Source organism: Corvus kubaryi, unplaced genomic scaffold, assembly GCF_017639235.1.
Source record: "Corvus kubaryi isolate FWS band 111438036 unplaced genomic scaffold, C.kubaryi_AGA036_p1.0 split1-37355, whole genome shotgun sequence".
Taxonomy (NCBI): Eukaryota; Metazoa; Chordata; class Aves; order Passeriformes; family Corvidae; genus Corvus; species Corvus kubaryi.
The window spans coordinates 1,448,543-1,470,960 of record NW_024582078.1 but is presented as its reverse complement, the minus strand read 5'-3'; the positions used below and the strand labels follow the sequence as shown (position 1 = coordinate 1,470,960).

The following is a 22,418-nucleotide window of genomic DNA, read 5'->3' as shown; positions in this document are numbered from 1 at the left end:
GGCCAGGGGAGCGGTGCCTTGTGGCTTCGGTGTTGGCACTGCGCATGCGCCGCCGGCTGCGCTCCCCGCGCATTGGCCGCCCGGCGGCGCGCGCTCCCGCCCCGGAACCTGTATGGGGGGCCGGGGCGGCTGCGCGCGGGTGGGAGCGCCGCCGCCATGCGGGTTGCGGGGCGGGGCCGGGCGGGGCGCGGTGCACGTCGGGCCGGCGGCGGACCCGGGCCCGGCGGGTAGCTCAGGTCGGTGTGGGGGATGGAGGGCGGCGATGGCGGCTGGGCCCAAGGAGCCGCCTCAGCCTCCGGGTACCGCGCGGGGGGAGCCCCCCGTGTCCCCCGCCACCCCCGGGCCCTGCCCTCCCCTCCCCGGTGCCCTCGCAACCCGTACTAGGGTTTCCCCGGTCCCTTTGGGGGACAGCGGTGCGAGGGCCGCCGCAGCAGCGCCGGGGGAACGCACAGGAGCCTCAGCCGGGTGCGGGGAGCGCGGGGCGAGGCGGCACCGAGCGGGCACCGAGGCGGGCTGCGCCCCGAGTGGCGGCGGGGACGGACGGGGCGGTTTGCCTCGTTCCTGGAAATCAGACGATAAAATATTTGGCTATCTCAGAGGTCGCTCATGAATAACGCGCTGTAGCTGCTTTGAATGGTAACCTATTAGCAGTGAGTCTCTTAGCAAAACGTTCTTGTGGGGGTGTGGAAGCTTTAGCATCATTTGCTTAGAACCTGAAATTCTCTTCCCTGAGAAGGCTGGAAATTAGTCAGGAAAGGGAGGAGAGAAGGAGACTGCTTCCAGGGCTAAAGCTCATCACCCTACCCCTGTCTCCTGCAGCACAGGACGTGCTCAGCCTGTAGGTTCAGGATTTAAAGTACTTGGAAACCCCACAGATCATTTGGAGGATGGGAAGGGCTTGAATGTGACATTTGTACTGTCTTTAAGAAGCATCTGTCAGTTCACTGGCGTGATAAGCTTTATTTCATATCTGGCTGTGGAATAGATTGTTATCCCTTCCTGCTTTTAGTGTGGGAGGGATGCAGCGTTGTCCATCTTAATCCTTTATAACCTCAAAAGTCGGTTGGGGCCATTCAAGCCTTTCCTAGTGTGCAAAAGTGGAGGAACTAAGGGAGAAGGAGAAGCTAAGGGGAGAAACTTAAATGGAATTGTTCTTTTTACTTAAGGCTCACAGGAAATACGACGACCCCGTGTCCCACGGGCCGCTGGCTCTGGGCCCCTGTGCTCCCAGGCAGGATCCATGTGTGAGGAGTCGGGGCAGGATGGAGAGCCTGGGGCTGCCAGCAGTGACCCTTGGGGACGGGACCACAGCCTACCTGCAGCAAGCTGGCAGAGGTAACAGAGCCTCGGGCTGCCAGGGCTGAGAGTCTCTTTCTGGCTCTGAAATGAAAGTCAGACTCGCCAAAAGTGCCCCTCACGGCGTGGGAGCTGCCACACGTGCATGGCCACTTCGCACGGGCAGCTGGCGACTGTTGGATTTGCACTGAAGTCTGATTTAAAATAAAATACAAATAAAACATGTCTCTAGTTTGGAAATGAAGCTGTGGAGATGGGAGAGCTATTGCCATAGAAAAGAAAGGTTCTGTTCAGACCAGAAGAGCCCTGTTCTCTCTAGGGTTGCTGTGGACAGGGAGCCGATGCTGCGGCTTGCAGGGCTCTGTTCCACCAAAACTTCCCCTGGGCTGAGCAGGTGGTTTTGCATCACTGGTGTGCGCAGGGTTTGGTTCACAGCAGTGCTTTTCTCACTCAAAGAGGTGCCAAATTCAACACCTGCCCTGACTCTGGTGTTTGTGAGGTGCCCCTTTCTCTACCACCCCCTGCTCCCAGGAACAGGAGCACACTGTTTCCCAGCCTGCAGAACAGGATGGAGGAGTTGTGCAGCTCCATGTCCTGGGAGCTGCTCTCCTGCTTTATTTTCTGTGCAAACTCACTACAAGTTTATTACACGTGTAGAGCTGGACTGTCTTGGAACCACCAGGTTGTGTGACCCGCCTCAAACCATATGGTCCAGGTGAAACCAACCTGGATTCTCCATGTTTGGTGGGATGGAGCAATGTCCTCTCTGCATCAAATAATTGGGTAACTCCGTCTTTATTACGGGTTTGTGCAGAGTCAGGCTTTGGAAGAGTTCAGTCTCTACCGCCCAACACTGGCAGCACTTTAGGCCCCTTTAGGTGCTGTAATTGTTTCCTAAGAGTTGATCCTCTGCCAAAGTAGAAGATAAATCTCCAGGCACTTGCTGATGCTACTCAGCACACCCAGTTGATTTTTTCTTCCAACACAAGTCTAATTGCTTTCTCTGTGTGCTCTGCCTTTCTGCTCCTTGGCACGAGGAGCTGTGAGGGACAGCTCCTCAACGTGTGATGCCTGAGGGTCTTTGTTATGTGTCCTGTCTAGAAAAGGGCAATGCCAATATTTTTGGGAAGTGAAGTGCCTCTGTGGGGGAAAGATGATCCATAACAGCCTAGAAGTGACAATTCCTCCCTTTTGTGGGACCGTGGGAAGCACGTGGGACAGAGGGACTTGGCTCAGCAGCTGATGGTGTGTTTTAACTGTTCCAGGTGAAAAGCTGATTGAAGGGCAAGTCATTGAACTTGAAGATGGGACCACAGCTTTTATCCATCAGGTGACAGTTCAGAAAGGTGAGGAACACACATTCCCCTCTTTCTGTTTGGAAGGACGCTGTAGATGTGGCTGCAGCTCTCAGTGCCCCAGCACCTGGGCTCCTCTGCCAGTTCAGCTCTCAAAAGTCCATGTGAGTGTAGGGTTTCTGTTGGGGTTTTCTTTCTTGTGGTTTTGAGGCTGAGTAAACAAGGACATTGCCTGCAAAGTCTTTAGCAATCTGATGAGAAGGTGAATTTGGTGGAGGTGGAGACAAATGTTTAAGTGCCATTTCACCTGTAGGCTCTCCCTGTTGTCATACCACAAGTCCAGTGAGCTGTGTGCTATGTTGGTGCCAAGCCACAAAGTGCACACAGAGTTTGTTTCATGTGGGAGCAGTTGGGCAGGAATTTCCTCTGAGCTGTGAGATAATATATTACTTCTGGAATAGGTGTTGGTGAGGGGGTCATGTGGGGATTGTTGGGAACAATGCCACCTTGGTCATTGACCCATCAGCCAGTGTCATCTCTGAAATTAGGTGACATTAGTCTAAGAGGTGTTGGGAATTCAGTTTATGTGGCAGGCACCAGAGTGGCATGGATGAATCATCCTTGGCCATGCTGAGATGCAAAAAGGCAGGTAGAAAGAGCTCTGTTACTTTGGGCAGTCCTTCCTTGATGCTCCCAAGCTCCTTGTATGCCACTTCCCTCTTCTATACTCCAAAGACTGCTTGAAACCAATTTTTTATAGCTTTCCCCTCTTCATCCTCTTCCCTGCATTCACGTGCACAGTGAGAGGGGTTTTCCTTCTCACCCCTGCTTCCCCTGCCATGGGATGTTTGTGTTCTCCTTCACACACCCCTGTGCCAGAGCCATCCTTCTTGTCTAGGATATAATCTGGCATTTGGAAATACCAGAAATACATTTGAATACATTTGGAAATGTATTCACCCTCCTCAGGAAATACGTTTTTATAATTTAATGCAACTTTTGCCCTCTCCATTACACAGTTTAAGTGAAATGGAAAAGAGCAGTGTCATTGGAATGGATGATTGCAGAGGTTCCTCCCTCAACAATTCTGTGATTCTATAAATGTTAAATATTTCACAATTCAGCACTAGTCACAAACAAACAAACAAAACCCCCCACTACTAACACATAGTACAGAGGGAATGGACTTAAATTGCTTTGACATTCTTTGACATAGTGAGAAATATATGAAATATTTCTGCTGAGAATTGATAGGATACAATCTGGCATTTGGAAATTGGTGAGGCACTTCGTTACTCCTTTGAGCAAAGGAGGTGGCAAATCTGTGCATGAAGCCTTGAAAACCTCATCATTCACATCAGAAGGACTCAAATGATGTCTTAAAACCTACAGCTGTGGTTGCCTGTCAGGGCAAGCAGGCAGCCCTGTGTCCTCTCCTGCCTGGTAGCCTGAACTACCACAGTATTCCCCCCATCCTGAGTCCTCCAGGAAAGTGTGTGGATGTAATTCTTTTCTTTTAGAGTCTGTGGCATTTGAAGATGGGCAGCCAGTGGTGCTGGAGGATGGCAGCATGGCCTTCATACACAGCACAGCTAAAGGTAAAGCACTCCCTGCTCTTTCCCTGGCAGCTGGAGAGAAGCTGCTGAAGTCTCTCAGATTTCCAAGGCTAGGGAGTTGAAGCACTTTTTTTCTGCCTCACACTGAGCTTTTTTTCAGCTGAATTTTTTTCAGCTCCTTACCTGTGATGTTTCCTCTTGCAGACAGTTACGAGCCCGGCACATTCCAGGCCGTCCAGCTGGAGGATGGCTCCACTGCCTACATCCATCGTCCTGTCATCGTGGCACCTGGCAGCACCATCCTGGAAGTGCAGACAGAAAGTGGGCTCGAGGAGTTGGCTGGGGAGGAGGAGGATGATGGCTTTGATGTGGACACCATTAATGCATTACAGCAGTATGGCAGGAAGGTGAGGGCACAGCATCTCTTGGCCTGAGTTTGTGTCGTACCTTCAGCAGTTCTTGTGTGCTTCTGTCTGTCAGCAGCACCAGCTTTGAGAGAAGCAGCTGAACAGGGCTCCAGTGTGAGTGCCACTGGGTGAGGGGTGCCTGGCAGTTGGGGACCTAGAATGGGGCTGTTTGGTCCCGTGGAGTGCTGGGCCTGTCACCCTTAACCTGCTGCAGGCTCAGGTTTGGGAAGGGAGGAGAGCTGCTGTGATACAGCCTTTGGTGTGTCAGCAGTGGCTAAGCCATGGCCACTGTATATGGTGACAAAGGCCTGAAAAACCAAAACAGCTTCAGATCCTGATGTGCTGTCACTGCAGTGTCTCACCTCAATTCCAGGTGCTGCCTTCTCCTCCCATCTCCATAGTGCTGTGGAGAAGGGGCAGCCAGGAGTGTGCTGGCAGTGCTGAGCTGCCAGGCACAGACCTTCCTGCTGTGGCTCTTTGGGGAAGGGTGGGGTGACACTGTGGCTGTCCCTGCCTTCCTGTTCCACGCTGGACTGGGAGGCACAGATAGTACCCATGCTTTTTCACTCACAGGGGTCTGACGAGGAAGAGGAGGGAGTGACAGACACCTGCCATATGAAGAGTAAGGACTCCAGCAACGTCCCTTCCCAGGTCTGAATTTTTTGGTGACTGGAACTAGGCTGAACTCTTGTTTCCCAGTAATTAAAAAAGCATTGTGGCTTCTCTGCTGAGTTAGCAAACACTAACTGCACGTATTTCAAATGAGCTGAGAAAGGGAGTTTCATGTCTGAGAACCCCCAGGAAGCTGGGAGGTGGGAGGGGGAAATGCAGGTTCCTAGAGCCCTGTCACCTGGGCTTCACCATGCGGGTATGAGCTGGTTTGTAGGAACATGTTTTTGGAGGATAACTGCAGGAGTGCATATGTATGGCAAGGAGGAAAATATTTGTGTGGGCTTGGTGAAGCTGTGGTGGCTTGCTGGATTGATTCCCGTGCTTGTCTCAGCAGGATTTGCAGGAGGAGGAGGTGCAAAACCATCGGAAGGGGCAGCAGGTCGGCAGCAGAGCTTTCCGCTGTGGGTACAAAGGCTGTGGCCGCCTCTACACCACTGCCCACCACCTCAAGGTAAAGCAGGTGACATGGCAGTGTGCAGGCCAGAGCTGTCCCAGGTTACACTGCCAGAGCAGAATGCTCCATTGTGTGCAGCTGAGTTATGTGCTGAGCTCCCCAAGAGGCCCAGATGTGTCAATTGGCCAAGGTGAAATCCAACAGGGAACTTCAAATTCTCTCCACCAGCATTTTTCCACAGTTTTCCTTCTTCCTTGCCTTGGACCTCATTTTAGGGACCTGTTCTTTCTGTTCCAGGTACATGAACGTGCTCACACAGGTGACCGGCCATACACATGTGACTTCCCAAGCTGTGGGAAAGCATTTGCTACAGGTAACAATTTCTCTTTTGAGCAGATTTTGTTTTCTGTCCAACCCAACCCCTGCTGAGCTTCAGTCCTTACTCTGGTGCAGTAGAGCACAACGTCCAGAGCATCTAAAGCAAGGGAATCACAGCACAGGAGCCTGCTGGGACTTCATTGATTGTGGGCAGATAGTGGTGGAAGCAAGGTTGGAAGTGGTGTTTGGGCTCTTTGGTTATTTCTTCCCCTTCAGCTTTGCAGACACAACACAGACACTCAAGTGGACTGAGGGGTGGTACCCAGCTAGATTGTCATGGTGTTTCCTTCTCATTACAAAATTAATTGTGGTCCCTGTCCTGGACAGGGTACGGGCTGAAGAGCCACGTGAGAACACACACAGGTGAGAAACCCTACAAGTGTCCAGAAGACATGTGTAGCAAAGCCTTCAAAACCTCCGGGGACCTGCAGAAACACATCCGCACACACACAGGTGAGCAGCACGGGGGAAGAGCTGCACAGGGGGACAACCCAGTGAAAGGGTCTCCAGGGCACTCCAGGTGGCTGCGTGGTGGCAGGTCTCACCCACATAGCTCTGTCCATGCAGGCGAGCGTCCGTTCAAGTGTCCCTTCGTAGGCTGTGGCCGCTCCTTTACCACGTCCAACATCCGCAAGGTTCACATCCGGACACACACGGGCGAGCGGCCCTACATGTGTCCGGAGCCTGGCTGCGGCAGGGGCTTCACCAGCGCCACCAACTACAAGAACCACATGAGAATCCACACAGGTAGGAGGGGGCCAGCTCCCCCCAGCCAGCAGCAGGGAGATTGGTGGGGCTGGAATGGGCATTTCCAGGCTGCACGTCACAGGGGTGGATCTGGGGGTGGCTGGGGAGTTGGAGGAAATACTGGGAATTGCTTTATTGGATTGATTGTTGTTCCAGCAGTCTGTCTCCAGCTATTTGCTCTGGTGGGGAATCCCTCCCCAGAGCATGAAGAGGGTGAAGCTCAGCTCTGTGGCCTCTGCCCTAGGAGAGAAGCCGTACCTGTGCACCGTGCCAGGCTGTGGGAAACGCTTCACAGAGTACTCCAGCCTATACAAGCACCACGTGGTGCACACACACTGCAAGCCCTACACGTGCAGCAGCTGTGGCAAGACCTACCGCCAGACCTCCACACTGGCCATGCACAAGCGCAGCAGCCACGGCGAGCTGGAGGCCACCGAGGAGAGCGAGCAGGCCCTCTACGAGCAGCAGCAGCTGGAGGGTGAGCAGCCACTCACTCCCCCATCAAGGTGTGCCAAAGGGGAGGGAGGTGACAGCAAGAGCAGCCACGCCCCTCTCAGACCCAAGCGTGTGCCGTGGCCTCCTGCCTCCCCATCAAATCCAGATCTATTGGAAGGTCCTTGCTGTAAGTCACAGGTTGGGAACAGACTCCTGCCCATTCTGTAGTACAGGGAGAGGTAAAGGCCTTCCTCCTAGTCCTCACTGGGCTGGTGTCATCATGATCTTGTGCTTTTTTGTGCTGACCCTTGAGGCCACAGGCACATCCAGAGGCAGGGCATGTGCTTTCACACTCCGATAATGCTGCTCTTCCCCTTCTCTGATCCAGCTGCTGCAGCTGCTGACAGAGGCTCTCCACTGGAGAGTCAGCATATTGCTTTCCTGTCAGAGATGGAGGAAGACGAAGAGGAAGATGCTGTGCCTACACAGGTCTCACTTATCTCTCAGGATGGGACAGAGCAGGTATGGACACAGACAGCCTCCAGCATGTCAGGGACAGCCGTTATTATCTGAAGTGAGATTCTGTCTCTACTCAGCCATTCTTTGCAGGGCCTTTTTCCAGCATTTTTTCAGACCTTGGAGCTTCCTGGCCTCTTCTGCCCTGAAGGCTCCCTCCTACAGCCTCACCCACTGCTGCAGTGTTGGTTTGGGGGGTCTCTGGTCCCGGCAGCCCCCCTTGCTGATGGGGTCTCAGGGTTTTTGTGTGGTGACTGGCAGCCCTTGGCTCCCTGCAGCTCCCAAGCTCTGCTGACCCAGGCTGGATTTGGAGATGTTTTGTCATCACTTGTATACAACAGTACTTTTCTTGTACTTCCCTCCACCAGCTGCCCCTGTGCTGACTAGAAAAAACTTCCTTCTGTGGCACGGGGCAAAGGAAACAGCTGCCTCAAGTGACCTGTTTCCTCTTAGCCTGAGATGCTCCTGCTGCTGCAATGCACAAGCTGTCCCCATCCAGTCTGGAGACAAGAGGCTGGAAGGGGAAGGGAGATGTGGTAGAAGGGGGAGGGCTGAAGACCCAAAGCTCTGAGTTCTCTATCATCAGTTTTATCCATGGCCCTGGGCAAAGTCCTTGGAGTTCTCTGTGCCTTGAGTCTTGCAGAGACACTGTTTCCTCCTCGCCCAGACCAATGCCTTGCTAAACTCGGGAGTTGCCTAAGACTCCCTGAGCATCTGCTGTCATCCCCAGGTCAGTCTGTCTCAGGAAGAGCTGCAGGCCCTGGGCAGTGCCATCAGCGTGGTGACACAGAGCGGGGCCCTCACCGTGCCCGAGGGAGAGCTGGTGGGTGGTGACACTGAGACCATGACTGTGGCCAACACCGATGGCACTGAGGCGCAGGAGGTACAGACAAAGCTGGGACCGTCCCTTCTTCCTCTGCCAGAAAAGAACTGCATTGTCTTTTAAAACATGATTATCTGAACTTTTCCCAGGTGACCATAGTCTCTTCTGGGGCAGTCGTGTCAGAGGAATCGGACATTGCCCCGCTCTGCCATCAGCAGGTGGCATTGCTGGCCACCTCCCACGGCACCCACATCGCTGTGCAGGTACCACATGGATCTTGCCACCATCCCCTTCACTCTCTGGCCACCCGCTGCCTGCAGCACTTGCCCTCTGGCCCTGCTGCATCACTGCTTGCCCAGGGGGCTTGCTCCTTAATTCCCAGATGCTTTGTATGCAGAGGACAGCAGGGACATCCTCCTGGGATTGCAGAATGCTCCTTTATAAACAGCCTTTCTGCATCACGGCCCTGTCTGCCCTTCTGCTTCACACTGCGTCACCCACCCCCTCATCCCTCTGTCCTGCTGGGAGCCACCCTGAGCTGCCTTTTGGGGGTTCAGCACTCATTCTCTCTCTCGCTTCCCTCCTCCAGCTGGAAGAGCAGCAGAGCCTGGAGGAAGCCCTCAGCATGGCCACAGCAGTCATCCAGTACGAGCCAGTGCCGCCTGACACAGCCCTGCCCGAGAAGGGGAGCTGAGGCCTGCGGAGCCACCAGGGCAGGGGGAGTGGCAGCCCCAGCCTGCTGTGTGCAGGGGTGGCGGGTGCTGCAGGCGGGACACGGGGCAGGGACGGTGTCTGAGTCAGTGCCAGTGCGTGCCCTGCGCCGGCCGGGACACTGACGGGGCAGCGTGGGGCCTGCTGGGGTGACCCTGTCTGAAGGGCTCTTCCCTCCAGGGAGGGAGGGCAAATACACTGGACTGCTGCCTTCTCCTGGGCTCTGAGCAGCAGCCCTGTTTTCAGAGGGGCACTTCCTGCCCTCTCCCTCTAGGAATGGTGCAACAGCTCCCCTTTCTTGCCCACCCCTCCAGCTCAGGGGCAAGTGGGCAGCACACGCACAGAAGCAATAAAGACCCATCAGAGCAAGCCCAGGCTGTCCCGAGCTCAGTATGGAGGGTGACCAGTTCCTGCCATTGGAGCCAGCACTGGGATGGCTCCAACAGCAGTTCTCCCATCTCTTTGTCGTGCTCTGTTCTCAAGCAAAGCTTCTGTGGCAGACTCCTTGGCTGTGGAGCAAAGCAGCCAGCACTTGCCAGGAGCCGAGCTAGACCTGGATGTAAATGCTGAGTTGAAATAAAAACATGTAAAATTTTGCTTTTAAAAGGACCCCCCCTTCTTTTTGGGGGAGGCTGGAAGGGGGGGATCGATGTTGGCGTTCAGCAGCTGTAGGAATTAAGGACATTGAGGAGATTGGAATTGATCAAACGTGTCCTGCCAAAGCAGCAACCGTCCCAGAGGAGCGCTGGGAGCAGGGTGAGCTGTACCCTCTGAGGCCTCAGCGTGTGGCGTGGAGAGGCTAAGACGTGTCCCTGAAATCTCACATCATGCCTTGGCTCTTCGAAGGACCCCTGCAAGCCTAGATTTAGGGAATTGTGTCTGTGAACACATCCTACATCCTTCCCTGACCTGGAGAGAGAGACCTGGGCTGGTGTCCTGCCCCACAGGTGCCTTCAGCCCTTCCACTGCCCCCAGTGCTGGGTGGACGGAGCTGGAAAAGACCTTCGAGATCCTCGAGTCCGACTGTAAACCTGAGCCTGGTGCAGGCTGCCGGCAGTCACGTGGGTCGTTTTTGGACATCCCAGAGGACGTTTGCAGAAGAAAAGGTTTCGGCGGGCACGGAACGGACACAACCCGAGAAGATGCCACAGGCTGAGTCTCCGCTCGCCTGGTGCGACCGATCCCTTCCAAAGGCAGCGCTCCTGCTGCGAGGGGAAGCTGCTGCTTGAGCCAGGGCGGGGATTCCTCTCCCCAAAACGCAAATTATGACGGAGCTTTTGATCTCTGCGCCGAGCTCAGCAGAGAGTCGAGGCTAGCCGCGGCCGTGCCGGCCCGGCCGTGCGGGGAGCGGCGATGGGGCCCGGGGGGTTCCCGGGGCGCCCCGAGCAGGCGGCGCTCCCGCCCCGCGTCCCGCCCGCCCGGGCGGCTCCAGGAACCGGATCCGCGGGCTCGGCAGAGCCGCCGCCGCCGCCGCCAGCCATGGACCTGCGAGCGGAGCTGCTCAAGTCCATCTGGTACGCCTTCACCGCCCTGGACGTGGAGAAGAGCGGCAAGGTCTCCAAATCCCAGCTCAAAGTGAGTCCCCGGGGAGCTCGGGCGGCTCCGGAGCACGGATGGAGGGTGGGCAGCGGGGGGCAGAGCAAGTCCGGGGCTGCTTTGCATCTCCTCGGGTTTCCACGGAGAAATTGTTAAATTTTAAGATCAATAAGACCTTGTTGTTGCCTCCACGATAGTTCTGGTGAAGTTCTCAGGCTCTGTGGCATCTCCCTTTAAAAAAAAGACGGGGGCGGAGGGGGGGGGAATTAATGCTCAAATGTGTTTTCTAGGTGAAAATGATAAGAAATCTAATTTTTAGTTGTTATCAATTTCTTATGCTTTTTATGGCGAACTAAGAGCCCAAACTGTTTACATTTTCTTGCTTGCCGGAGCACCTGTGTTTCTCCTTCTTGCTCAGCCAGTGGGTTGGGAGGTAGGGGCAGGTTGTTTTTAAACAAAAAGTCCTCAGTGATGTGACCAGAAATAACACAGTATTTTATAAACTCTCAGCTTTCCCCTCTTCCTACTCTTAACAGCTTTCAGAGGGCTCATGCCCTCAGCCCTTCATCAATAGCTTTAAAAGCCTTTTTGTCTGCTCCTAGGCCAGGGTTGCTGGAACCCACCAGGGAGCCCCTTGGCACTGAGAATAATGGATTTTTTAACCTTTGCACACGGTGGGAATCTTTCATCCGTTTTGGTTCTTAGGCTGGCACTGCAGCTGGAAATGTTGGTTGGTACCAGGGTCTGAGATGAGAGAAGAGACCTGAGCAGGAACATGCTGAGCATGGGGAGGTGTTGCGTCAGGACTTGGCAGCTGCTGCCAGTCTGTGAGACCAGTTTTGAGCCATTGCAAAAAGACCCACTTTTCTTCTACTCCCTCTGTTTTATAGGGCTTCCCCAGGACAGACTGCAGGGAAGGTGCTGGGCTTTGGGTGGGGGGGTGTGTTTTGCCCCAAAGAGAAGAGTTTTGTTTGCAGGGATCTGGAGGAGAAGCAGCAGGGAGGCAGATTCCTCCTGCTCAGCCTTTGCGGCTGAGAGCCTTCGGCTGAAGAAGAAGAGTTTTGTTTGCAGGGATCTGGAGGAGAAGCAGCAGGGAGGCAGATTCTTCCTGCTCAGCCTTTGCGGCTGAGAGCCTTCGGCTGCCCCCCAGAACGCATGGCATGTGCCCTGCGAGCCACGCTCACCCACTAAAGCTGTAGAAATAGCTGAAGGAATTAAGGAAAATCCTAAAGTAGGCCAGAGATTAATTTGGTTTGCTAATCCCTGAGAGGGGCTGCTGTGCCCCCATCACAGCATCCGCTGCACCCATGCTCAGGATCCAGAGCCTGGCCCAGGCATGTGATGGACCCAAAAGCACCAGCCTGAACACGTGCAGTGCTTGTCTTGAGAGATCTTTGTCACCAGTGACAATGCTGAGGCCACAGAGAATCTGATTTTAATGGCAGTTTTAGGGAGAGTTCATGCAGGGTCTGCAAACCATGGTGTAGGGGCTGTGGTGATGCTGGGGATGGCACCTCCACAGTGGCTTTATCCAGGGGGACATTCCAGAGGGGAAGGGATGTTCTCCCACGCACCTTCAGTGATGGGGTGGGCTGGTGGCGGGTCATTGAACAGCAAAGCTCAGCTCTGGATGACCTTCCACCTACCTCCAGGCCAGGGAGAGCTTGTTTGCCCCAGCCTACACAGGCCAGCCACGGTTCAGTGCGGAAGGAATCCGGGGTCTCGCAGCTCTGAGCAATAAAGTGTTAAAGTGGCCGAACCCACTCCAAACTCCTCCAGGGCTGCTGAGCCCTGAGCCGGGCTGTGCTCTGCTCCCTCACCCGGGCGTGTTGCTACACGAAGGGTCTTGAACAGGGGTGGGAGAGACACCGGGTTTGCACCTACAGGACGGAACCAGCCCCAGAGCTGGGTGGGAGCGTCCTGGCAGAGTGGGAGCTGGGGCTGAGCTCCGGCCGCGCTCCAGGCGGTCGCTGTGAACGTGTCGGGGTTTCCAGCGTGGAGGCCCAGCTGTGGGAAGCCGTTGGGCTCCTTGCAGGGGCACTTGTGCGCAGGCAGGCGCGTGCAGATGCCGCTGTGAGTGTAGGTGTGTGTGTGCACAGGAAGGAAGGACAGTTTGCGGTCGGGTGCTGCGCACCCAGCGATGTTGGGTAGTTTTGTTCCCAGCCAGCCGTGCTCTTGGAGGAGTGTTTGTCCTCTCAGTGCCATTGCATCCCCCTTCCCAGCGGATGGGGGGGATGCAAGGAGGATGCATGGAGGAGCTGTGGATGTGGGATGGGATATGGGGTGTAGTCCTTCAGTGTGGCCGTGCGTGGCTGGGGCAGGAGGCAGGAAATACCGAGCACTGCCCTGGCGCTTTTGGGTGCCTCTTCTCACGGGTGATGGGTGTGACAGCGGTGGGAGAGGGTGGAGAATAGAAACAAGGTTGGTGCTCAGAGGAATCCAGGGCACGAGGAGGAGTCAGGCAGACCCCTGCCCCCCCGGCCATCCCTGGCATGCCACAAGGGAAAGGTTGTACCAGCAAACTGCTTTCGTAGCATCCCTTTACTCTTATTCTCCTCCTCCTGTCACTGTTTCAGAGGCTGCAAGGGTTTCCCACCTCTCCTGTCTCCAGTCACCCCACCATCGAGCAGGCCAGGGCTTTCCTCCCCATTTGTCAGTGACAGCCCTGTGAGAGGAGGGGCTGCAGGTCACGGGGTGCTGGGATGGATGGAAGGGCTCAGGGTGTCCCTCACAGCTGGGGTCACAAGTGAGACCTCACAGAGCTTTTTAGGGGTGCTCTGGGAGGAGGGGTGAAGAATGGAGATGAGGGCCCATGTTGGAAACACGGAATGGGATACGATTCCCAGACTTTGAATTCATCCTGATGGATTTGTTACCATCCTGGAGGATGTCCATGATGTTCCCAGGCCTTTCCACCCTTGCGTGGACCCTGGGGCTGCACTGAGCCCCAAAAGGCACTGCCAAAGCAACAGTGCTTGGGGCTACAGCCCTGTTGTGTGAGCACCGGGTGGAGTCCTGCTGATCCCATTGGTCCAGAGGGTGGAAAAGAGAAAGAAAATCTGGTCAAGCAAGAACTGTCTCCAGCTGCAGCAGCCATCATGGCCTCCGGCGGCTCCTCTCCGGCTGGGAGGAAATTTCCAGCCCTGCACAGAGGAGCAGGGATGCTGTTCCATCTCCTCCATCCCCTCTCTTGAACCCTTGGCAAGCTGCATTGGCAGATCCTGGTGCAGTGGGGAGGTGTCAGTCTGGGACACTTGTTTAACCATCTCCTGCTTCTGGGATGTAAAGGCAAGGAGAGCACCACCTGCTAGAGATGCTGGTGGTGCTCATGGGCAGCCTTGTTCTAGGCTTTCCAGCACGTGGGAAATCCATGAGCTTCTAAATGTTTTATTTGGGGGGGATTTGAACAAAACAGGCTGTTGGCAAGTCTTGCTGAATATTTCTGGGGATGGTGTGTCTCTACATCTCTATTGTCTGCTTCCATTCCAGACAAAGCCTTTGCTTAGTTTCTCACCAGTCTTTCCTAATTTCATGTTTCCATCTTTCTGTGCCCCAAGCAGACAGTGGCTGCTGCCAGGCTGGGCCATGCTTGTGCCAAATGCACAGCTTGAGGTGGCTTATCAGCTTTTCTAGATCAGAATCCTGTTTGGTCTGAGAGGTTTGAAACAGCCCTTTAAAGAAAGAAGTTCCTCGTGTGCCAAGAAAAGAAACTAATGTGGAAAAATCCTCGAATTTTGCCTGTTTCTAAATGATTCTCTAAGGTTTGCATTTGGAAATTATGCCAAACCCAAACCTTGACTTGATGCTGTGGCTGCCAGGAGGTGATGCCATGCAGGGCACAGTCCCCAGGCGGTTGAGTGAGGGGGTGGCACCTTGGGGATGTGCTGGGGCAGGGCTGGAGGTTGTTCACCTTCTCACCACCCCTTGTGCCTGGCCAGGTGCTGTCTCACAACCTGTACACGGTGCTGTGCATCCCCCACGACCCCGTGGCACTGGAAGAGCATTTCCGTGATGACGATGACGGGCCAGTGTCCAGCCAGGGCTACATGCCCTACCTCAACAAGTACATCCTGGACAAGGTGAGTTCCTTGGTCATCCCCCAGACCTGCTAGTCCTCAAGTGAGGACATTGAGGGGAGCTCCCCTTAGCTCTTGGAGATCACATGCCTTGGTGGGTGGAAAGAGGGTGCACAGAGATGGGGACCGCTCAGGTGAATGCCAAAATGGGTGAGAAATGTTTAATACTCAGCATCTCCCTGGCAAGGATGATGTCATCCCTTTACGTCACGGCTCTGGATGGAGCAGCATCTCTGCCCACGTTTCCTGAAGGGCTCTGAGAGAAAAATCAGCCTCTTTTTTCCTCTCCAGCCATGATCAGATTTGAGGTGTGACCTCATTTGGCAAACAGGAGAGGGAGGAGGATGAGGTGCCAGGGCAGGAGCAGGAGTTGGGCAGGGGCTTTCTCCCTTTTTTCCACAGTTCAAAGACACCTTTGTCTGGCACAGCCAGAGGTTGCTCTGTGGGTGCTGTTTCCTCCAAGCATGTGAGGAGAGGAAGAATGACTGACATCTTTCTTCCACTGTGTGCTCACAGAGAGGGGCCAGAGCTGGGTGCAGTAACCCTTTGCTCCCCTGGCTCTTCCGGGGTTCTTTTCCCTGTGCCAGTCCCTGTGCCAGTCCCTGTGCCAGTCCCTATCCCTGTGCCCATCTTTGCCTTGCCCAGAGCTGGTCAGCAGCTGCCCAGCCTGGTCCAGCAATGCTAATCTTGGCTGCAGAGATCTGGTCTGCAGCAAGCAAGGACAAAGCTTTCCCCAGCTCCCTCGGCTCAGAGCAGGAGCTGCCCAAGGTCAGCCCAGCCCAATCTCCCCATCACAGAGTGGCCAAAATCCTTCCAGTTGCCCACATGGTTCTTTGGGAGGTGATCTTTAAACACACCTCTTCTGGTTTCACTATGGTTAGTAGAATCCCAGAGGCAGCCTGAAAAGGGAGAAGTGGGTTTTCCTAGTAAGAGAAGCTTTTGGATTTTACCATCCAGTTTTAAAACTGCTACAGGCCGCAGTTTGCTCCTGTGCTGGTGGTGCGTGGCTCACACAGCTGGGATGGAGCACTCAGGGACAGCCAGAGCTCTTCTGATCCCCATCACAGGTCACCCTTCTGCAGCAAACTTGCTGCCTGGGGCAGCTCACGGTGCCAGGACATGATCACAGAACCGTGACAGCAGAAGGGACGAGGCTGGTGGAGGCACCATTCCTGCTGGCTGCCCTCGGGCCAGTACTTCCCTTCACTCCCCAGTTCCTCGTTGTGATTGAATGGGATAACAAGAAACCCAAAACCATGGAGGGACTGGGGATGTGGGCTTGGAAAGCTCCACACCATCCTGCATGTGCTGCACCCCAGGGTTCCTGCTGGTGCTGCCAACCACCCCATGCTTCTCACTGGACAGATTTTAGGAGTGAAGGTTTCTTCTCTACAGCACTTCCTCCCCCAGAACTCCTTTCTGTAGCTCTTCAGCTCCCCACTCACTGCCTGCAGGTGGAGGAAGGTGCTTTTGTCAAAGAAAACTTTGATGAGCTTTGCTGGACCCTGACGGCAAAGAAGAACTACAAACCCGACCGGAATGGGAATAGCGTTGTGTCCCACCAGGACGCTTTCAAGCTTTGGTGTCTCTTCAACTTTCTGTCTGAAGACAAATACCCTCTCGTCATGGTGCCAGATGAGGTAGGACCTGCCTCTTCCCCCATCCCTGTCCTCCCAGGGCTCCATGTGCTGGCAGAGCCCCATTTGTGGGTGACATATCCCACTATTGCTTCCTGGCATGTCCCACTGCATCCTGCAAGTTGTGGTGCTCCAGGGGACAAGAGAAGGGAGGCTGGGGGTGGGACAAGGGGGCTCTCTGCCCTGGGCACCCCCGCTGTGCCCACAGCCACCCCCACTGCCCAGGGAGAAGAGGGGGACTTTAGAGGGGAGACCCCTTCAAAATGCTGCAGCCTCTCCTGCCTAGAGGGCAGTGGCAGAGCAGACCTGGCTGTCCGTCCCTGTGGCCACTGCCACCGGGTGCTCAGCCCCTGCCCAGCATGCAGAGCGTTAAGGGTAAGGTGCCAGCCAAAGAAAAGCCTCTGGCAGTAATCGCCAAATCTCCAAATTGCACAGCATTTAGAGGGGAAGGTTCTCCCTTTCTCTGGGGTCAGATTAAACCCCCATGAGAAGGGGGGCAGATCTGGGGAGAGCGCACAAGTGCAGAAGCCAGGAGTGGCCTCAGCAGAAGGAACTTGGCTGGGCAAATGGCTGCTGTTGCCTTCTACCCCTTCAATCTCCTGAGATCAGCAGAAAAGCTAAAATTAAAAAAAAAAAAAGGGGGGGAGAGAAAAAAGACAAGAAGCACCGTGCTGCGCAGACGTAGGAGGGTGACCGCACTTCCTGTGCCCTGGGAGAGGTGTTTCCTGTTCCCCAGACCATGAAAAACTGAATCATCCTGAGCAACTGCATTCAATTCTTGCCCTTCTCACAATTAAATGACATAAAAAACCCACCTGGGTGTGGGGACCCTGCTGTATGTCACCTTCCTGCGTGGCTCCCTGCAGTCACCCACCAGTCTCAGTCCCCAGATCGTGGGCAGAGGAGAGCTGGCAGCAAAACTTGAGCTGTAATAAGTCTTCCCCACATCATGTCAACCACCTTGACTCTTTTAAAAGCGCTTCATTTGCAGTTTTAAAACGATGCTCGTCTCCATAAGGACCTGTCCCCCTGCTCCTCCCCAGTGATTTTTGGAAAGCAGAGTGGTGCTGAGCTCACCATGGCTCTGAGACAACAGTCCTGAATGGGGTTTAACAGTGCTGGCCTGTACTCCCTCAGGCTCTTGTCTGCTACAGAGTTTTCTTACTCTGCAGACAAACCAGCCAAAGCATCCCATCCTTGGGGTTAAAAGGAAAAAACCTCCCAGTAGTGGTCAAACTCTAACCCAGTTCCAGCTTCCTGAGCCAGCCCACTGCCTGGAATGCCTCAACCATCACAAGGGGTGATCCCTCTGGGATCAGGGTCCTGCATCTCCAAGGTGGAGAGAGATGTGGCCTTGAGCTCTCCAAAATGGGTTGGTGGGGTGGGGACAGCTTCTTCCTGTCACTGAGTGTCCCCATCTCCACAGGTGGAGTACCTGCTGAAGAAGATCTGCACAGCCATGAACGTGGAGCTGAACTCCTGTGAGCTGGATGATTACCTGTCCCAGGAGCCGCAGGGGCAGGGCGGGCTCACGGTCTGGCAGTTCCTGGACATGGTGAACTCGGGGCGGTTCCTGAGAGGCATCGAGCAGGAGGCCATCAGCATGGCTGTGGAGGAGGTGTACCAGGAGGTCATTGAGGATGTGCTCAAACAGGCAAGGAACCCACATATCCCAGTGCACAAGCTCCGTCCCGCCCCCAGCACGGTTTTGATCTCTGTGTCTCTTGGGCACAGGGCTACCTCTGGAAGAGGGGCCAGCTGAGGAGGAACTGGTCGGAGCGGTGGTTCATGCTGAAGCCCAGTGTCCTGTCCTACTACATGAGCGAGGAACGGAAGGAGAAGAAGGGGAGCATCGCATTGGACAAGCACTGCTGCGTGGAGGTACAGCCCGGGCCATGCTCAGCTTGGGGAGAGCAGACCCTTCAGACTCCAGGAAGGGACACCCAAGAACCCACAATTTCACATCCATGAGCATGGGACAGCCAGCCCTGTGGCTGAAGATGGGGGGATAAGGTGAGGTACAGGGGGTAATGCTGTGCTGTGTCCTCTCCCTGCAGGTGTTGCCAGACAGGGATGGGAAGAGGTGCATGTTCTGTGTGAAGACTTTGTCCCGCACCTACGAGATGAGCGCCTCTGACACCCGGCAGCGCCAGGAGTGGACGCTTGGTCCGTGCCCACCCCACACCCCTTCCCCAGCTTCCCCATGCCCCCTGCACGTCCCCACTGACCGTGCCCTCCCTCTCCAGCCATCCAGATGGCCATCCGGCTGCAGGCTGAGGGAAAGAAGTCCCTGCACAAGGACCTGAAGCAGAAGCGACGGGAGCAGCGGGAGCAGCGGGAGCAGCGCAAGGCAGCCAAGGAGGAGGAGACACAGCGGCTCAAGCAGCTGCAGGAGGAGAAGGAGAGGAAGCTGCAGGAGCTGGAGCTGCTCAAGGAGGCCCAGAGGCAGGCAGAGATCCTGCTACAGGAGGAGGAGCAGCGGCGGAGGCAGCAGCACGAGGAGATGCAGAGGACCCTGGAGATCCAGCTGCGGGAGGCTGAGCAGGTGGGTGCATCCCATGGTGTGTCTGCCATGGGCTGTGGTGCTTGCAGGGTGGTTGCTTCCTTTTCCTTCCCTTGCCCGGGGCAGCCCAGGGGTTTGGATGTGCAGTGCTGCTGCCACCCATCACCTCTGGGCTCTGTTGTGCCTGAGATCCCTTTGAGCAGGACATGAGGACAATCTGCCTCGAGGGTCTTTAGCTGGGGGTCAGTGAGAGACAACTGCTGGTGCCAGGCTGGACAGAGAGCCCATTTCTGACCTCACAGCCAGCACTGGCTCTGAATGACACAGCCTGGCTCCTGAGCAGGGAAACTGCTTTGGACCTGTCACTATGGGCTGTCCCTGGTCTGGCCCGCTCCGCTCGGTGGGCCTGGGTTCTGGGGACGCTGGTGGTGGCCCGGCCAGCTGATGGCTCCTGTCCCCGCCGCAGGCTCGTGCCTCCATGCAGGCTGAGATGGTCCTGAAGGAGGCAGAGGCAGAGCGGCAGCGCAAGCGCATCCTGGAGCTGGAGGACATGCAGGAGAGGCTCCAGGAGGCCCTGCAGCAGGAAGTGAAAGCACGGCAGGACGAGGAAGCTGTGAGATATGCACAGGCCAGGTAGGACCAGGGCATCCCTCCCCCTGCTTGAGCAGCCCCGCTCCCAGGGCAGCAGCTGCGCATGGGGATGTGCTCCCCAGGGCAGCTCAGTGCTCCCAGGTACTGGGGTGTGCTGGTGACTTCCCAGTATGCAGGCTGGGACAGAGAGAGCTGGTGGAAGAAGTGGCAGAGGGACGTCCTCACCTCTTGCTCTTCATTGTCAGGCTACTGGCTGAGGAAGAGGAGAAGCTGAAACAGCTGATGAAGCTGAAGGAGGAGCAAGAAGAATATATCATCAAAACTCAGAGGGAGAAGCAAGTCCTCAAGCAGGAGATGGAGAACAAGAACAAGTGCCTGGAAGAGGCACAGAAGCAGCTGGAAGAAGTGAGAGTGAACAGGCAGCGGGTGGACCAAGATGTCATGGTGAGCATCACGTCAGTGCCACATCTCTTCACACGGCGAACACAGGGGACTTCCCAGCCCTCCCAGGGTCACCTCCATACTGGGGAGGACCAAGCTGGAATTGCCTTGGGGGTTTCTGAGCTGTGCCGTGTGTAGGCAGGGGATGATGCAGTGGCTGAGACAGGGCAAGCGTGTCCTGCCCTGGGGACAAAGCGCTGGTGTCCAAAGCGATGCTGACAGTGAGAGCATGTGAAGGGGGGAGGTTTGGAGAGGGAGCAGAAGGTCTAGAGGAGGGTGAACTGGGTCTCCATCCCAGAGGGAACCTCCAATCCAGGCTTACTCATGGAAGGGAACAGAACAGGGGCAGTGGGGCACCAGCTCACCCCTTTCCTCCGTCCCCTGCCAGGCGGCCCAGCGGAAGCTGCGACAGGCCAGCACCAACGTCAAGCACTGGAACGTCCAGATGAACCGACTGATGCACCCCATCGGGCCAGGAGGTAGGAGACCAGCTGACCCAGCTGACCACCCTTCCCTGGACCTCCTGACCACAGCCATGCTGGGGCAGAGCCCACACCCCCACCCATCTTCCCCTTGGGGGGCATCTGGTGGCTGGAAGGTCTCCCAGAGAAGATACCCCAATGCCTCTTGCAAGGAGGGACTCTACAAACCTTTTTCTCATCTGAACAGTCAGTTTGGGCCCCAGGTAAACAACTCTCTTTTTCTGTCCACCCCCAGACAAGCGAACAAACGTGAGTGGAGGAGTCTTTGCTGGCTACCAGCCCCTTCTGTCCCGGAGAGATTCTTCCCTCAAGCTCAAGCAGAGGGTGGAGGATAAAGACAGTGACCCCACGAGAGAAAACAGCAAGGAAAACGTGAGCAACGGTGGGAACAGCAGCGTGCTGCCATCTCCTGATGTGGACACCATGGCCACAGAGCCCACCAATTAGCCCACCAGGATGGCAGAGTCCAGCTGGGCTCAGCTTGTCCCTCTGGGTGGATAGTCAGTGTGGCCACCTCTGGATGGACCAGCACAGAGCCTACAGGGGACTGCATAAGGCAGAGGTGCTCCCATTTCCATCAGTAAAGGAGGCTCAGGCAGCCCAGTGCTGGGGAGGGGGCAGTGGGACCTTCTCTGGACTGCTGGACTCAACTCCTTGCGCTCTGTTTTACACCCTGTATTAAAAAAGAGCTGCTGGTGGGTTGGGACCCTGTGGCCTAGGGCTGCAGTTCCCCCTTGGTTTCTTCAATAACCTTTCTGCATCACCCACTGTGCTCCAAGGTGTGGGGCCTTGCAATCATCCAAGGACGCCTGGACTGACCAAGTGGCGCCTTCTTGTGACCCTCACACCATGCCAGGGTGTCCCTAACTACAGCTACCCCCGGTGGTTGTCAGTACTGGATTCACTTAGCAGAAACTAATGAGCAATAAAGCTTTTGGAGCCACTGGCCACAGACCTCCTGCCCCACACACCAGTGGCCCTGCAGGCACCAGCCCTCTTTCCTTGGCAGTGCAGGGTTTGGATTCCCCCTGTGTGAAAGAGCCCTTTGAAAGGAAATCAGCCACAAGCTGTGGGAAGTGGCTCCACCAGCAGATTTTGGGTTGATGTGTGGAGGGCCAAGAGGGACACAGAACTAAACAAAAAAGCCCCAATAGCACACCATCATTTGGGTTAGTTTTTCAAGCACCTCTGTATAAATACGGTCCCAGCCACCTGTTCCTTTGGGGTTTTTATTGTCTGGGACATAGAGCCAGGGTCGCCTCTGGCACAGGCCCCGGGAGCAACCTCTGCATCAACTCCACCTCTGCGCACTCGCTCGGAGATGAGCCGAGTTCCGTTAGGGAGATTATGATCTGTTTCCTCCCGGGCCTCGCACGGCGCTGCCCCCGGTCTCAGAGTGTTTCTCTCCCACAGCTTTTTTCCATCGTGGCCGAAGGCTCCGTGGGCCCCGGGACAAAGCGCTCAGTGTGCCCGGGGTGCGGGGCGGCCCCGGCCCAGGCCCGCGCTGACGCACAGCGGGGGCACGGCCAGGGCAGGAGCTGCAGGTCAAACGCGTCAGCTCTCCCCGCTGGGACGCAGCGGGGCGGCCCTGAGCCCTGGGCCGTCCCCTTGTGGGGATCCCTGCCTGCTGCGCACCATCCTGGCCGCACCACTTGGACACAGGACCCCGCCATTCTGCACGGGCTTTCTGAGCACAGTGAGCCCTTCCCAGCTCTGCCCCGAGGCTGGGCTATTGTCTTCTATCGAGGCTCGAGGGGGGCCGCGGTGCGAATTGCTGGGGCCGATGGGTCACCGGCGCTGCTCGGGCTCCTCGGGCGCTGAGCCGCCCGCACGGACCCGCTGCCGCTGCTACCGCCGCCGCCGCCATATTGGGCCGCCCTCAGACCGCTCCGCCCGCCCTGCCCCGCCCCTAGAGCCCACCA

The 22,418-nt window shown here is 56.0% G+C and overlaps 2 protein-coding genes across 4 annotated transcripts; both read left to right on the top strand.

Moving 5' to 3' along the window:
• Positions 1–181: 181 nt before the first annotated feature.
• On the top strand, positions 182–9,836 carry ZNF76 (zinc finger protein 76). Of its 3 annotated transcripts, none has more exons than XM_042013515.1 (15): positions 182–236; positions 1,167–1,335; positions 2,562–2,642; positions 4,112–4,189; positions 4,352–4,554; positions 5,128–5,205; positions 5,561–5,677; positions 5,918–5,993; positions 6,326–6,451; positions 6,566–6,745; positions 6,990–7,223; positions 7,569–7,702; positions 8,427–8,579; positions 8,669–8,782; positions 9,109–9,836. In XM_042013515.1, exons 2-15 carry the CDS (start codon positions 1,263–1,265, stop codon positions 9,211–9,213), a joined length of 1,752 nt encoding a protein of 583 aa, XP_041869449.1. In that variant the 5' UTR covers positions 182–236; positions 1,167–1,262; the 3' UTR covers positions 9,214–9,836. The 3 variants fall into 3 exon arrangements, with proteins under 3 accessions (XP_041869449.1, XP_041869450.1, XP_041869448.1); XM_042013516.1 differs by lacking the exon at positions 182–236 and adding an exon at positions 325–465; XM_042013514.1 differs by lacking the exon at positions 182–236 and having other exon boundaries at positions 472–1,335.
• Positions 9,837–10,617: 781 nt separating this feature from the next.
• On the top strand, positions 10,618–21,450 carry DEF6 (DEF6 guanine nucleotide exchange factor). Its single transcript, XM_042013513.1, has 11 exons — positions 10,618–10,805; positions 14,705–14,845; positions 16,297–16,482; positions 17,906–18,133; positions 18,214–18,360; positions 18,537–18,645; positions 18,726–19,024; positions 19,449–19,615; positions 19,819–20,017; positions 20,403–20,493; positions 20,732–21,450. Exons 1-11 carry the CDS (start codon positions 10,710–10,712, stop codon positions 20,941–20,943), a joined length of 1,875 nt encoding a protein of 624 aa, XP_041869447.1. The 5' UTR covers positions 10,618–10,709; the 3' UTR covers positions 20,944–21,450.
• Positions 21,451–22,418: the final 968 nt, after the last annotated feature.